Genomic DNA, 17,743 nt, shown 5'->3' with positions numbered 1-17,743 from the left:
ATCTCAAATTCTTGACTGAGTTGAGATTTCAACTTATCTATCTCCACCATGCTTCGAGAAGCAATAAGCATGTCATCCACATACAAAAGGAGATAAATAAAGTCACCTTCGCGAAGTTTCTTGATGTATACACAACAATCATAGTCACTTCTGCGAAAACCATGTTTTAGCATGAAAAAATCAAATCGTTTGTACCATTGGCGAGGGGATTGTTTCAATCCGTAAAGAGATTTCCTCAAACGACATACTTGATTTTCTTTGCCCTCAACCTTGTATCCCTCAGGTTGAGCCATATAAATTTCTTCTTCCAAATCTCCGTGCAAGAAGGCGGTTTTAACATCGAGTTGTTCCAGCTCAAGATCCATGTGAGCAACAATACTCAATAGCACCCGAATAGAAGTATGTTTCACGACCGGTGAGAAAATCTCATTGTAGTCGACCCCTTCTTTCTGTGCATAACCCTTGGCCACTAGTCTTGCCTTATACCTTGTACCCTTGATCTCGGAAGAATCCTCTTTCTTCTTGTACACCCATTTACAACCAATAACAGACTTACCTTCGGGCAATGGGACAACCTCCCATGTCTGGTTCTTGTGAAGAGACTCCATCTCTTCTTGCATAGCAACCAACCAACTCTCTCTTTCCTCCGCGGTAATAGCTTGTTTGAAGGTGACCGGCTCGTCGTCTTCCACCGAGAGTGCATATTCAACCACATTTGCCTGCCCGTAATGCCTAAGAGGTTTGTCTGACCCTAACCTCTGTACCGGCTTATATAACCGTTTCGGCCTAGTGTGTACCGAAACATCCTGCTGTTGTTGTTGTAAAACTTGTGTACCTTCCCCTTGAACCTCCTCATGATCGGGTTCATCAATTTCCTCATCCTGAGTATTATCCTGATGCTCCACCTGATCATGATTCCTAGAAATCCGTTGGTCTTCGATTTCTACTTCCACTACTTGAGCTTTAGTAGACCCAACATCACCACAACTAGGCACCGTAGCTTTCGCCATAGCTACAATAGATGACTCATCAAACACCACATCTCTGCTGATTACAAACTTCTTGTCTTCCGTACACCATAACCGATAACCCTTGACTCCTGTAGCATATCCTAAGAAAATTGCCTTCTTTGCTCTATTGTCAAGTTTGTTACCTTTAACATGGTAATAGGCCGTACAACCGAAAACCTTAAGTCTCCCGTAATCTGCATGTTCACCTGACCACACCTCGTAAGGTATGCCGCCATCTAAAGAAGAATGTGGAGACCTGTTCACAATATAACAAGCTGTAGCAACAGATTCTGCCCACCATTCTACGCCTAATCCCGAATTGGAGCGCATACATCTAGCCTTCTCAAGTAGTGTACGGTTCAATCTCTCTGCGACTCCATTCTGCTGAGGTGTGTTTACTACTGTCCAGTGCCTCACAATGCCTTCCTGATTACAAAACTCCTTGAATGCCCCATCCATGTACTCGGTCCCATTATCCGACCTTAACGTCTTCAGCTTTCGACCAGTTTTGTTCTCAACCATTGCTTTCCACACCAGGAATGTGTTGAATACCTCATTCTTATGCTTCAGAAAATAAAGCCAGACAAATCTCGAATGATCATCAACGAATGTAACAAAATACCTGGAACCACCCTTGGAAGGTAACTTTGCCGGTCCCCAGACATCGGTGTGTACGTAGTCTAATACCTCTTTGCTCCTGTGCTTGCTTGTAGAGAACGTCACCCTGTGTGCCTTCCCGAACACACAATGCTCACAAAACTCCATGCAAGGCTTCTTCATGTCCTTCAACAAGCCTTTCCCGCACATCAAAGATAGACCCTTTTCTGACATATGCCCAAGGCGCATATGCCAAAGCCTCGTACTAGCCGTTGGATCCCTTCCACTGATTCCTACTGCTACATCTCCCGTAATTGTTGTCCCCAAAAGTTTATATAAATTACCGTAACGAGTACCTCTCATTACCACCAAAGAACCCTTAACGACTCTTATGGAGCCATTCTCTATAATTATCTTACAGCCGTTCCGCTCCAACACACCAAGGGAAATTAGATTTTTCCGCAAATCGGGTATGTGTCTTACGTCCGTCAATGTTCTCACCACTCCATCGTGCATCTTGATCCGTATTGTTCCTAGTCCCACAGTTTTACATATACTATCATCACCCAGTATAACTGTACCACCATCTATACTCCTATAGGTAGTAAACATCTCCCTATTTGGGCACATATGGTGTGACGCCCCTGAATCAAGCATCCACTTATCGAAGATCTTCTCAGACACCTCTGTCACCGAGAAACATTCGTCCGCCTCTTCTGACACATATCCCGCCTCTTGCATCTCTTGTTTCTCCTTGTAGCCTTCGTTCTTTTGCTTCAACTTTCTCTTTGGACAAGCCGCTTTAAAGTGGCCAAGCTCACCACAACTAAAACACGTTTTCTTGAAAGAGCCTCTAGATTTGGATCTAGATTTCCCGCCCTTTCCCTTTCCCCTTTCATTACTCCTCCCCCTCGTTACAAACAACCCTTGTGCTTGATCCTTGTCTACTCCACCCGACGCCATACTGCTAGTAGCAACCTTACGAAGGTCATCCGCTAATAGCGAATTTCTCGTCTCTTCCATGCTTAGACTATCACCAACAAGCATCAAAGTTTGAACAAGGTTCTCATAGGATTTAGGCAATGAAAGTAACAATATGAGGGCTTGGTCCTCATCCTCAACCTTAACATCAATATCCTTCAAATCTGAGATAATCCTGTCAAACCTATTCACATATTCCTGAATAGAAGAACCCTCTTCCATTCTACATGTGAATAATTTGGATTTTAAGTAGACCCGATTCGTTAAAGTTTTCGTCATGAAACTGCTTTCTAGCTTTAACCACACACCCGCCGCCGTTGTTTCTCCGTCTACTAGGAACGCCACGTCCCTCTCAAGACACAACATAATGGTAGCCCGTGCTTCGAGATCTAACTCCTCCCAATCCTCATCTGACATATCTCCTGATTTCTTTCCCGTCAACGTTTTGTGTAATTTCTGCGAGATTAACAGATTCTTCATCTGCATCCGCCAATAAGAAAAATCGTTTTTCCCATTGAACTTCTCTATCTCATATTTCCCTGCTTTGACCGTACCACTTCTCGATCCCATCTTCTCTTCGTTCAATCTCAACAAGGCTCTGGTACCAATTGTTATAATTAAAAGTCGCGGAAGCTATCGAACCTATCCTAGAAATTGATCCGATTATGAAGATTAATCGAAAAGCTAAGTCAAAATCAAATATGCGAACAGAATTTAACGAGGTTCGGCTTTAAAGCCTACGTCCTCGGGCGAACAAGAAATCTTTATTGAAGGATAGATGAAGACGACTAACACAACCCGCAAGTTCGTCCCAAGATGGTACCGTATAGAATTTAACCTTCTATACTAGATCTTCGACGACCGAGAAATTAAACACCGCTCAAAACTATGAACAAAAATTTCTCTCTCACTTGCTCTCTCTCTTTAGCTCTCTCTAAAGAAGAGTTGTTGTTGCTTGTGTTGGTGTTGGTTTGGTTGATGATTAATATGGCACTTAACCCACCTATTTATATATTATTATAAGCCGGTGGGGTTCTAAATTTTTGGAAACCAAAATTTAGAAACCATCCAATTTGGAAACCCAAATTGGAACCGCCTAGCATTCAAAACCGCCTCTTTCACAATTCCATGAAACTGCCAATTGCCATCTTTCTCAAACCGCCACAAGCTAAACCGCCTCTTACAGAGATTCAACTTTCCGGAAAAAAAAAGAAGAAAATAGAGATTGAAAAATTGATCGAACTAACTTTCAACAAAAAAGGAGGTTGCGTATAGTCATTTTAATAAGAAAAAGAGCTACAAAAACCCAGACTTCGCCTGATGTCACCCAAGCGAATGAAGAGTCTTGTAATACTTGCAAAACCACAAATATAAAAGAAAATTAATGCTACTTAATATTGCAACCATCCAATAAAAGTAATCGATATGACCTTCATTAAGGTTATCCGGTATCCACCCCATGTTACCGTTTCGTGTGGTCACATATGTAACAATCCCGTCAAGCACAGTGCTCATATAGCTCCCCAGCACGACTGTTACATACAATAGAGCGGAGCAGAGACTTCTCATTTCCTTGGGTGCTTCTCGATAAAAGAAGTCTAACTGGCCGATAAAGGTGAACACATCGGCATGTCCAAAAAGAAAGTATTGTGGAACTTGCCATAAAATTGACAATGGTGTGTACCGTCCAATATAATAACTGTTTCTTCTCACAATACCAAGTCGTACGGATTCCAAGAGCCCCGCAGATACCATGGAAAGAATTGAAAAAATAAGTCCGATACCCATTCTTTGGAGTTGGGTCAATCCAGTTTGCTGACCCGTGAACCTTCTGGCAATCGGAATGACTAGATAGTCATATAAGGGCACCCCGATAAGTATACCAAGCGTAAAGAAGGCCGACACTGATGCTGATGGAATTTTAAATTTTCCGACTTGTGGATCCATTGGGTTACCTTGCAAGACAAATGTGGTGGAGATTTGAGCTAACACAATAGAGAAGACGATACCAGAACTAGCGCAAATGAGAAGCAACCGAATTATTGCCTTAAGCTCTTCAACTTGAGTGACTGCACATAATCTCCACGGACTCTCAGCGTTACTCAAACTTGCAGAGTTGGTAATCACAGCAGCTTTGTCGAAGAAGCTTAACCCATTTGTGTGCATGAGCTTTCTCCTTTCATTAGGATCTGATTCTTCATCTTTAGTCTCATAAAGAAGAGATTTATCGGTAGGAAGTTGTACATCATATTTTGCCAATGATGCAACCAAGACTTGCAAAATGCCAAAATTCTTGTAAACGGACTACCTTTCAACATCTGGTGACGATAAAATCGTGTGCCACAGAAGAAAACAACCATCGAAATTGCCATAGAGATGGTTGGAATTGCAAATCCCCAACTCCAACCGACTTCTGTTTGTACCCAAACCGACACAGTAGAGGCAAATAGAGCTCCAAAGTTTACAAAAAAATAAAACCAGTTGAAGAATGAGATCTTCTGTCTCTTCTCATATCCATCGTTCTCATCAAATTGGTCTGCACCAAATGATGAAATACATGGCTTGATACCGTCGTTTCCAAGGGCGATTAGATAAAAAGCTATAAAAAAGATTATCTTATGTGCATTGGAGGGAACGCAGACACCATTTATAGCACATGTAGCCTCAAGACCATGAATGGACTCTGTCATGGTTAACAAAACTAAGCCCTGGGTTTACAACAAAAATTTATCTTTAGAAATATACACTTACATACGAATATGATGGCACTGCACGATATAAATTTTAATGTTAGGAAGTGCTAGTCGGCCCGAAAATGGGAGCAACCATAAGTTGAAAATTAAATCTAGGGGGTGAATTAAAATTGAAAAAAATGAGTGAAAAACCCAAAAATCTAGACCTTAATAAGAAAAAAACCCACTCAAAAATAATAATGTCAAAAAAACCCATTTTTTTAACATTTTTCAAAATGTTCACAACATATGTAATTATGTTGTTAACAAGGCACCATATTTTTTTCATAATTCCATTTTTACCCTTATATATTGACAACATATATCATTGTGTTGTTATAAAATGTTGACAATATCTATAATAATGTCCCGACTTATTATAAAATGTTGGCGTCATATATAATTATGTTCTTAACATATATAATGTATTAGTCAAAATATTATTTGTTCGTTAACGGATTTGTTAAATACAAAGGATAATATGCATAACATTTTAATTTTTGTAAAGGACAAATAAAAAATGCTTTAGTCTTTATATTTATGTCGAAAGCAAAACAGAAAATGCGAAAACCATTTATTTTTTCACAAGACAAATCGAAAAATGTCGTAGCCAAAATGTTTGTGTTTGTTTGTCTATGTAAAATGCAAAAGAAAAAAATGCGAAATATTTTGGCAAAACAATGTCTAAGCAAAAACGAATTTGTTCAAAAATTTACAAATTGTTGAGACAAACTAAGATTTGTTCAGAAATTTACAAAATTGTCGAGAGCAAACCAAGAATTGTTCAGAAATGTTCAGAACGCTGATTTGGGCGGAAAATTTCATTTTGGAGGGTAAAATTGTATTTTTACCTACTGGGTTTTTTCCTCATTATTATTTAGTATTGGGCCTGATTCTCTTTAACTTCCCCATTTTGGGCCTTATAATTACCGGCCCATTAAAATTTCTCAAACAAAGTAATAGCATAAGTTGTAAAAGCAGCTCATGTTGTCTCGACCAAATGAGCTGTATAAGAGATTCGAAAAAAAATAATATATGCCGCTTGTTATTTCTTTGCCTAACTCTCCTTCAGAGTTGACATTCAAATATTTGAAATTAACCTCCACTGATCGAAATTAAGCTCCATGTTAGACCTTAAGTCATATAGCATATTTTGTTTTGTTTTTATTGTTTCCTAAAGAAATATAGATCAATGATGACATCAGAATGAGTCGGTTATTACCAGAAAAAATAAGACGGAAAAGCAAGCGATAGTCCAATATCTTCCTAAATAGGAGTCAGCCAAAAATGCTCCGATAAGTGGAGTTAGATAGTAAGTTCCGGACCAATTTGTCACGTATCTGACCGCATCGGCGTTTCCTTGGTTGAGTCGAGTTTGTATGTAGTTGACTATGTTGGCTCCAACACCGCAATACACAAGTCTTTCGCTCAATTCATTTCCTTAGGGACCAAAAATTACAAAGATTAGTTATAAATTTAATCTTTTAAGAAAATAATGATATAGTCGAAAGAGAAAAAGATAATTCTTGAAATTCAAAAGATCACCTATGATACAACCAGCCGCTCTCCACCTTCCTGTTTGGGCCCTTATGGCAGGATTTTGCTTCATGTCACGGGTGTCGTCTTTTGTGTATATATCCATGGGTTTTTCAGTGAGGTAGAAAGACAGTTAAGAGAAAGAGAGAGAGAGAGATATCTCACCAGTGCAGTCTCTAAATGATCTTTTCTTCTAACCAATTTCAAGGAGAAGAAAGGTCGAGAGAGAGGAAACAGTGGGAATTCTATGGAAGAAGGGAGAGATAGAAATTGAGATGATGAACAAACTAGGAGAAAGAGGTGCTCCATATATAGGACTAAAAAAGTGACCAAAGATTTAAGAGATTGAATGTTATTTTGAACTCTGAAGAGAGAGGGATGTTCTATTAATGAGCCTATAAAGGCAAGAGAGAGATTATTGGAAGTAAGATACACTAATGGACTTTAAAAGAGTAAAAAAATGATATTAGAGGCCAAAAGATATACCTATCTTAAATTTATATAAGAATCAACTATTTATCGAGAATAAAAAAATTAAACAAAAGAGAGAAAGAGAGAGATAGTCAACTCGAAAATGGAGAAGTTAATTGTACACAGGGGTATGAGTTTAGTTTTGACTTTGTAGTGTCTAAACGTAAATCAATTAGATAATAGGATCCGTGGGCGATTAGTACAAAATAAAAAATATATTGATTTAAGGTCAAAATTTAATATAAAATAGGTAAAAGAATTATAGTTTACTTTTGTCTCTTACAAATATACAATTGTACCACTAATGTGTTTGATTTTTTTCAGTGAATGTGTAGATATATATAGGAACAGATTTGTTTGTACGCAAAACAAACCAAATCGTGTAGAGTTCAACTCGGATCGGCCAGAAAACCGAGTAACCTAAACTAGTTTGGTTTGGCTTCGACTTGATTTTTTAGAAACCATCCAATCTGAACTGAACGAACCCTAAGAGATTTATCGTACTAAAATATTATATATACATATATAGGGGGAGTGAGTAAGAAATACTAAGCTTTAGTACTAAGTTCCGACTTTGTTATCTTTAATTAATAATCATTTAATGAAGTTTTAAAATATTAAACTGAACTGGAAAAAAAGTTCAGAAAACCCTAATCAAGAATATGAATTTATTCTTTATACAATGAAATGAAAAACATCACTTTAGTATTTTTCTCTACATTGTGCTCGATTTAAACCGATTGATCAAACTCAACTGAGTCGTACCAAATCAAGCCGAATCATGTTGACCGGCCGAACGATCTGTTTGGGTTTGCTGATAATTTAATCAAACCACCTCTTATTGGTTCGGTTTTGGCACGAGCCAAAACTAAAAAAAAAAAATCGACTGTTGTAAATCCCTATTAAAAAAATCCTAAAAAGTCAATGGGTAATTGTCGTTATCAAAGTCACCCAAAAACTGAAATGTTGGCCCGATGATCTAGGGCATTAGGTATGTTGTTAATTTATTTGGTCCTTTAGTTGTCGGTCCGTCTAATTAATTATTGTTCCTTGGTCGACCACTACAGTTAAAAAAAATGTGAGTTCGTTTTCCTCTCAAAGAGTAACATAAGAAATGATAGTGAACAATTAATGATCAGACAGAAATTGAAAAAGCAAAGTAACAATGAATTAATTCTCCAAATACTCACAATAATTTATTTAACCGACTGTTTATTCATTAATCCATCAAATTATTGCCAGATAGTCAAGACACCAGACTTTAATTCTGATATGCCGAAGGAAGTATAAAGTCAACATATATATATATATATATATATATATATATATATATATATTTTGATAAGATAGCTTGCCATATCATTTATCTGGTAATAGGGCTTACAAGAGTTTTGTTCTTATAGAAAGAACTCAAAAAAGGAGGAACGAAGTCCCGACAATTAGATAAGTGTTGTGCTCGGCCTGTCGAGCTAAAACATCAGCCACCCTATTACAATTCCTAGCTATCCATACAACGGAAACAGAAATAAACTGCTTTCTAAGCTCCTGGATTTCCTTGAGAGATGATTTAGAAACCCAACTACAAGTGTGCTTCTCTCCATTTGCTGCTTTGACAACCATAAAAGCATCTGATTCGATGACGATCCACAAAAAGTGGACCTGATCAAATCGCCCATTCTAGGGCATGCAAGAGTGCTCGACACTCTGCTTCTTCGCTTGATTTGCAGAAAATGGAAGTTGTTTTTGCAAAAACAAAGTTAGAACTACTATCATGAATTACCATTCCAATTGCTGCAGGTTGGTTTGAGGCAATATAAGAGATATCCACATTTATTTTAAAATAATGTTCAGGTGGTGGACACCATCTAAAATGTGAAGAAGGGCTTGAGTGGTAAATGTTTGACTTCTCGATATTGCTATTGTATTGATGAATGAGTTGAGTTGTGTGCTGAATTTGTTGGATGATGGTTGAAGGTAGAGTGAGTTTTCCCTGAAACAAGTTAGTACATCTATTCTTCCATAAATACCATAATATCACAGAATGTAAAGTGTAATCCGCTTGGACCGAAGAGTGCGTCGTTGAAAACCAAGTTTGAATCCATGATTTATGTCACTAACCTCAATGAAATCTGTGGGAATGCCAAAATAAAACCATATCCTCCTTGCATATTCACAATGTAAAAAAAGATGCAATTCATTCCTCATAATTATGGCAAACAGTATAAAAGTTGGTGCTTTTAAAAATGTAACACATTCTGTAATTGAGTGGAAGAACATGCTTACAAAGCTTCCAAAGAAAAACATTTATTCTAGGTAACGTTTGTAAATCCCAAAGTTTTTTCCAAAACGTGGGGTCCGGTATAGGAATATGATCGGATGAACTTAGATGTTTATATAAAGAGGCAACGGAAAATTCTCCTTTATTAGTAAGGTTCCATCTCCTAGTATCGGTATGAGCGGGATTAAGACGAATAGAGAGTATATGGTCTATGAGATGAGGTTCTAGGTTGTTTCTAAGTGTAGGTAGATGCCATTGATTATCAACTATAAGTTGGGAAACATTAGTTAAAGTGGATCTGTAAGCATTATTGATTGGGGGGGGGGGGGGGGGGGGGGGGGGTTGTTAGGAATCCAATACTGGTTCCACATATTAATATGTTCTCCTGACTGCTGAGTGTATTTCCCACATACTATGAGGATTAAAAAACGAAAAGTGTCGTGTAAAGATTTCCAAAACCAAGAATGAGTAGCTTTCTTTAAACCGGGGCAAGGATCGTGCAGAAAATACTTAATCTTGTAATAATTGGCACCAAGGTTTTTGATTATGAGTATGTAAAGTCCAAGCTAATTTAGATAACATAGCTATATAGTCAAGTTCCACTTTATGAATACCCAGACCACCTTAAAATTTTGGTTTACAATATGATGCCAAGCTATAGTGCGACAACTATTATGTTTTCCCCACCAGAATGCCTGCTGAGCCACTTCAATTTTGTTACAAATGGTGTTCAGTAGCTTGAAACATTGCATCTGATATTTAGGGACTGCAGCAACTATCGTGTTTAGCACAATAGTGTTGCTGCTGATGAGAGGAAAAAAGCACATTTAGTTAAAAGTTCAATCACTATACAGAGTTAATAACGATGCGGAATAATTTACTAGTTCTGACATGTCTAATGAACTATGAAGTCAACATCTCAAATAGAGTTCACCATTATTGACGGTAAGAAACCGTTAGTAATACTTAAACCGTCGGAAATAATATCATAAAAGTAATGGCCGAAATTTAACGACTTTGTTTCCAAACGTGAACGTCGCAAATGCTTAAAACATCAATGATGGAGTTAAACAACTGTTGTAAAAGTATTGCCGACTCCACTTGTGGCGACGTTTTTTCCACTGTCCGTAGTACGTTTACCAACGGTTTCTATTATTAGTTACGGTTTATTACCGTCACTAACAGCCTTGTAATACTTTGAAAAACTAGATATATAAAAATAAATTAGCACCACTTAATATTGCTATCATCTAATAAAAGTAACCGATATGACCTTCATTAAGATTATCCGTTTACACCTCCTCCTCCTCCTCCTATGTGTAATTTACATGCATAGTTTGAGTGTTTGTACGTGTATTGGATACAAATACTTGTTTCAAGATCTTAAGATAGCAGCAGAACAACGAAGATTGCACATGAAACTAATTCACCTTTTAGATCATTAGTAAGTAGTAGACTTTATGTATCTTAGACACGAACGGGTTACCTTGATTGTTAATAGTAGGGTTAATTTAATATTGTGCAAGTAAAGTTGAAACTTGGAAGAGTTTTTCAAATTAAACCGCAAATGTAGGGAGCGTCTAAAGGCGCCTCCCAAAATTGCTATACGCGCCTCGCAAGAGCGTTTGGCCATAGTCAAGTCCGGAGAACTGTAGGCGCCCCCATTTGGTCCGGCCCAGTCCAATGCCATGCTTTGGGCTTCGGACTGGTCAGCAGGAGACCATAACTAAGGTCTCCGACTGGTTCCCTCTCTCTCTCTGATTAGGATTTGGCGTTTTAGAAGGAAGAAGTTAATTGGAAATCCTAAATTTGGAATTTTTTCTTCCCAAGGAGATGACTTTTCTCCATGGAGTGCCATCCATAATGTACTCATGGATCTGATAATCACATTCTATTCTCGTACGTTTGAACATCGGTTAAGCAACTAAACCTCTAAAATATAAATGTCCGTCCTACTACTGATCATGAACACTAAAACATGTTTGAACCAGTCATATGGGGTTATGAAAAGACTATCGTCTTTGGTAAACTATCTAATATCTTATAGTGGTAAAATTCTTTTATGCGAATTTCTATTTGGTAAGCACATTATATAATTTTGGATAAATTGGATTAAACGAACTCGTCACATTTTCGGACGCACGTATCAAAATTTTGGATAAATTTACTATTTCGGATTCAAAACGAATCTCCGATCATCGAAAATCCATTGAGAGACGAGAGACCTAACCACAAGGTTATGGAGTTTTGTATCTTCGACCCACAAAAAACGTACTTAGTTATATCTAATTATATTATACTCGTATATGACCTCATTATCCATATGTTTTATTATACTGATTTACCTTACGAGAAAAAAAATGGTGGCCAATATATGGACAACCACTTTTTTTTTATATGGACAACTATTTTATATGGACAATCAAAAAAATTAATTTTTTTATATGGATAACAATCTTTAAGTGGACATCACTCTATTATTTTTTACTCTTGTCCTCTAAAATTAAACATTTTATTTTAAGTCTTTTTTCTTTTTTTCCATAAACCCTAGACTTTATTTACTTCTTCTTCATCACCACAAATTTGGAGAGAGATTGTATTTTTGAATCAAAATCTACATATCGTTTCTTCTAAATTTGTTTTTTCATGAACCCTTGAACTCTTTGAAATAAAAAGTCTAAAAGACTGTATATTTGGATCAAACAACAAGCAAATATGCGTATTTCGTGAAACACCTATGAAAGATGGGTAGAAACTGCTTGTGTTCTTCATATTGTATTCACTCACTAACAGTCGTGAGTTTCCCACAAAACAGCAGCAGTGATATCCTACTGTTTGAGGGGATTTCCTTCAAATCAAAGCAATCATTCTAGTATCCTTTACTATCATTGGTTAGATTAGTTTTTGGGCACAATCATTCTCAATGCACGTTTATATGGATACCCAAATTCTACAACTGAGAGTTGTGAGAGATAGCTGGGTAATGGTTGTTCATGGATTATTAAATTAGTCAGAGAGAGAGATAGATGGTAGTTTAGAGAGAGGTAGATAGATAGATGGCTAATGGTTGTTTATGGAAGAATAAAAAATTAAACTAGGGTTTATATAATAACATGAACTGAATATAAGGGAGAAGAAATTAGGTTTTTATTTTTAATTATTGTTTTTATTTTTGTTAATGATCCACAAATAGTAACTATTAATATTTAAGGTCTTATGAAGTTATCCCCTTATCAAATCAAAGTCAACAGAGTCAAATATAACTAACATGTATCGGACTCGAAAATGGTTGTCCGTATAAGAAAACTGGTTGTCCACGTATTGGCCACCAAAAAAATTCAAAGTCGTGTAACAGATCATGTAACAACTTCAATTTTTCTCATGCTAATTTTTTTTTTTTTGCGAACTATAGTAATTATAGGTCCTATCTATAATTGGGTATTATTAAGGGGGTAAACCGGTTTAATTAAGGATTAAATATAACTACATCTATATTTTCGAAACTACTACTATAAGATATCCTATAGTATTTGAACATGATAAGATATCAGTTTGATAGCCCTCTGTTTTTTATCCTTCTAATTTGATAAGCTTATCAAATATCCAAATATTATCTCATATCTAAACTGTTTTTTTTATCCTAAATTGATACTCTATACCGAATTAATTTGTAAGTGCCCAATCAATATACTTCTTAACCGGATTGGGTGGTTAATTTTTTTTTTAGATAACTACTAAAAACCCTAATAGAGTTTAACTCAAACAAAAAAAAAACAGAGTTTTAGTTAGATTATAATTCGTATTATCTTTTACTACTTATCACTATAAATTATAAGTCCTCTCCTCTCTCTGTTCCTTATCAGATTCTCTGTCAACAACTTCTCTCTTCTCTCTCTATAATCTAAACCTTTGAAGTCATCATGGAAACAGTACCACCATCATCATGTATTGATCATAAGCTCCCCACAAACCATGTACTCTCTCTCTCTCTCTCTCTCTCTCTCTCTCTCTCTCTCTCTGTTGCTCTGTCTTGTTGGAAACATATTCAAGATTGATTTTGTTATTTACTCTGATTTCATTGTATTAAAGAAAAAAAAAGTATACTTTTGTTATTTAGTTTGATTTTCTAAACTATGGGTTTGATTAAACATTGGTAGGTGGAAGCTTTGAAATCGGAAAAGGAAAAGGCGATTACGGAATGGTTACCGATAGCATCTAATCGGAATGCTACATGGTGGTACTCCGCTTTTCATAATGTTACTGCCATGGTTGGTGCTGGTGTTCTTAGTCTTCCTTATGCCATGTCTGAACTTGGCTGGTACGTGTCTTTTCGACTCTGTCTATTTATCTCTTTGTTTGTCAATCTACCAATATGTCTGTCAATCTATCAATATGTCTGTCAATCTATCGATATGTTCGTTCTGTCAGACTAATTAATATGAATGTTATGCGATTGTAGGGGTCCTGGAGTAACTATTATGTTACTTTCTTGGATTATTACATTATACACTTTATGGCAGATGGTTGAGATGCACGAGATGGTGCCAGGAAAACGATTCGATAGATATCATGAACTTGGGCAACATGCTTTTGGCAAAAAACTTGGATTATGGATCGTCGTACCTCAACAATTGATTGTTGAAATTGGGGTTGATATTGTGTATATGGTTACTGGAGGGCAATCGCTGAAGAAGATGCATGATTTATACTGGCCTGAAGATGATTTAAAACTCACATACTGGATAATGATCTTTGCTTCAGTCCATCTTGTTCTTGCCCAAGCACCCAACCTCAACAAATTGTCTTGGCTGTCTCTTGTTGCTGCAGTCATGTCCTTGAGGTATATACCCATTATGTTAACCTTCAATTTCGATCGATCTTATTAACTTTATAAATTCTACTATGACGATATTGGATAATGCTAATAACTACTTCATGTATTCTGCAGCTACTCTGTCATTGCTTGGGGTGCTTCACTTCATAAAGGAGTCGTGCCCGATGTTAGTTACGCCCTCAAGGCTTCAACAACACAAGGACAAGTTTTCGACTTTTTTGGTGCTTTAGGTGATGTGGCATTTGCTTATGCTGGACATAATGTAGTCTTGGAAATTCAATCAACTATTCCTTCTACACCCGAAAAACCATCCAAAAAGCCTATGTGGAAGGGTGTTGTGTTCGCTTATATCGTCGTTGCTATTTGTTACTTCCCTGTTGCTTTTATCGGTTATTATATGTTCGGGAACACACTTACTGGCAACATTCTCATTGCACTTAACAAACCTAGATGGCTAATTGCTCTAGCCAACTGTTTTGTCTTCTTCCATGTTCTCGGTAGCTATCAGGTAAGTCTTCGGTTCTCTTTTCATCGATATCAATATCTTATAATCTTTATTTTTCGCCTTTATTTGACATAGTTTATGGTTTTCTTTATATGAAGATTTATGCCATGCCAGTATTTGACATGATGGAGACTTTTCTAGTGAGGAAGATGAAGTTTACACCGGGTCTTCCCCTCCGTTTAGTTGGACGCAGTTTATACGTTTGTGCGTAAATCTCTTTATTCTTTGATAATTTTCGTTCAATCTTCAACTATAGCCATCTAATTTTTTTTTGTTTCGTATCGTTACAGTATTCACAATGTTCGTTGCTATAACGTTCCCTTTCTTTAGTGGACTGCTTGGGTTTTTCGGAGGATTTGTTTTTGCTCCAACTACATACTTTGTAAGCCATAACTACTTTTTTACTTCATAATGAGAGAGGAATTTACCCGAAAACTAATTTGAAATCGATCTTTTTAACCCTTTCAGCTTCCGTGTATCATGTGGTTGGTCATCTGCAAACCCAAAAGATTTAGCTTATCTTGGTTTGTAAACTGGGTAAGTAAAGATATCTAAATCGAACTGACTTTCTTTGTGTATTCATTGTTGTAATATGAATCTGATAATGCTGGGTATTTCGTGTTTTGTTTTTCAGATTTGCATCATATTAGGTGTTTCATTGATGATTTTAGCGCCTATCGGTGGACTAAGGCAGATAATTATCGAAGCGAAAACTTACAAATTCTATTCATGATCGATCTGTCCTTCTGGTAGCAACAATTGAAGTTCGCACACGAAGACGATGATGTTGAGGCCGACAACAATGTTGCTTAAGAATCAAGTGAACAAGATATTTACTTTGTTAATAGTAGGACTAGATTGATATATATATATATATATATATATAGGTTAGTGGTTCTACCAGTATAGTTTGTTTAGGCAAGAAATTAGGTTTAGGTTAAGTTGTTTTCTTAAATAGGTTTCTTCTTCTACAGTTAGTGGGGTGAATTTTTTTTTTCCTGAACTATATTTTTTTACACCTATTAATATATTCCATCTTGTATTAAGAGGTAAAAAGAATTGCATTTGATTCTACCCTTACATTGTTTATTTAGAAATGCTATTTGGCCGACGACGGCCATGGCTACGTGCCCAGGTTAAGCCAAAACTCCTATCAGTTGTTTTTTCATTTTTGGCAAAACGATTTTTTTATTTTTGTCAAAACGATCATTGATCGCAAGCTAATGGACATGATATATGATATTTTTGCCTCATCATTTTATAATTTCAAAGTTTAATTACAAAATTGTTTGATGTCACACTGTACACTCTTTTCCTTCATCAAAAAAAAAAGTCACACTGTCCACCACCTTTCGGTGTGGCGGTTGGACACTTTTTTAAGGTTCATGAAGTTGTGAGATCGAATATCGGTGGAAGTAGTTTGCCATCAAAATTTATCCCATGTAATTTAGACAATATATAAAGTAAATAATATAATACATTTGTCGGACTTTAGGCCTCTTTCATGTTGTTGGGCTTTAGGCATCTTTCATTATAGTTTAAATTTGGCAGTTATCGTGCTCAAAAACATTCTGGTAGGTAGGTACATCACAAATTCCATGCACCCACATGTTTCTATGATGTTTTTCCCTTTAACTACCTCCAACCCGTTTCTCACTTTCCTCACCTCCCTCTCTCTCTATTTTTCAGTCTCTGTGTAGGTCGATGAATTCATAAGTAGAGTTAGACCTCCGAGATCTGATATCTACTTCTTTTCCAAGGGAGATATTGTTTCCAACTTTTAATGGTGCTAAAGAGGTGATAGGCATATGCTACGTATTTTACATGTAAATGGTGAAAATGCATAAAATAATACGCGAAAAACGTTTACATTGAAAAATGAAAATTTGAAATGGATCGGAACGTTTTCTAGGTACCATTTCATGCATTTCCTCCATTTGCCATAAGGTGTACAGAGTGATGATCCAAGATACTATTGTAGGGTCCTGGAGTGACGATAATGTTTGTATCTTGGATCATCTCTCTATACATCATATGCAAATGGTGGAAATTCATGAAACGGTACCTGGAGGACATTGCAATTGATATCATGAACTTGGGCAACATGCTTTTGGCAAAAAACTTAGATTATGGATCGTCGTACCACAATAATTGATTGTTGAAATTGGTACTGATATTGTACATATGGTTACTGGAGGGCAATCACGGAAGAATATCCATGATCTGTCCTGACCTGAAAATGATTTAAAACTCACCTACTGGATAATGACATTTGCTTATGTTCATCTTGTTCTTGCCCAAACACCTAACCTCAACAAATTGTCTTGGCTACTAAATTAATGTTAGAGGCCCATTGACATTAACACTTCTTGAAAATTGGCTTGTATTGATTAACATGGCTTTCAGTTACTGGGAGAGTCGACTAGCTCGACGACTTCCAGTAGGGAGTTAGAATTTCGGTCTGTCTTTTCTCCTTTTCTCTGCTATCCCATTATATATTTTTTTCGTTCTTTTATTTCCGTATCTCTTTATAAGAAGTACAAAACAAAATCATTTTAACATAACTCAAACAAAGACCTTTACCTTCTTAACAAAAAAAGAAGCAAAAACCTTTACCTAGAAACAGAAACTAAGTCAGTTTGAAGTTCTTCAGTCAAAATTGGTCAAAGGTAGTCAAAGAGACTTGAAGCTCGTTTCTTTCAAATTTGGCGCCAAATTTTAGGGTTTATTCATATAGTCAAAAGTCTCTATCACTGATCAAATTAGGGAAGATTTTAGGTAATAAAATCTTGGTGATAA

At 36.5% G+C, this 17,743-nt stretch overlaps 1 protein-coding gene and 1 pseudogene across 2 annotated transcripts; one reads left to right on the top strand and one right to left on the bottom strand.

Moving 5' to 3' along the window:
• Positions 1 to 3,821: 3,821 nt before the first annotated feature.
• Positions 3,822 to 7,059, bottom strand: LOC147553416 (protein NRT1/ PTR FAMILY 8.1-like; annotated as a pseudogene). Its single transcript, XR_015237983.1, has 3 exons — positions 6,866 to 7,059; positions 6,543 to 6,760; positions 3,822 to 5,296 (listed from the first exon to the last, which is right to left on the bottom strand). The product of XR_015237983.1 is annotated as a protein NRT1/ PTR FAMILY 8.1-like (transcript).
• Positions 7,060 to 13,423: 6,364 nt separating this feature from the next.
• LOC147553415 (lysine histidine transporter 2-like) lies at positions 13,424 to 16,000 on the top strand. The gene is made up of 8 exons (XM_086668920.1): positions 13,424 to 13,579; positions 13,763 to 13,923; positions 14,065 to 14,445; positions 14,554 to 14,947; positions 15,043 to 15,148; positions 15,235 to 15,326; positions 15,413 to 15,481; positions 15,579 to 16,000. The coding sequence occupies exons 1-8, from the start codon at positions 13,526 to 13,528 to the stop codon at positions 15,675 to 15,677; spliced, it is 1,356 nt and encodes a 451-aa protein (XP_086525046.1). The 5' UTR covers positions 13,424 to 13,525; the 3' UTR covers positions 15,678 to 16,000.
• Positions 16,001 to 17,743: the final 1,743 nt, after the last annotated feature.

Source organism: Eschscholzia californica, unplaced genomic scaffold (genome assembly GCF_041429995.1).
Source record: "Eschscholzia californica isolate CP2 unplaced genomic scaffold, dmEscCali1.0.p SCAF_3, whole genome shotgun sequence".
Lineage (NCBI taxonomy): Eukaryota > Viridiplantae > Streptophyta > Magnoliopsida > Ranunculales > Papaveraceae > Eschscholzia > Eschscholzia californica.
Note: the sequence above shows the minus strand (reverse complement) of the source record. Positions and strands in the feature narration are given on the sequence as shown.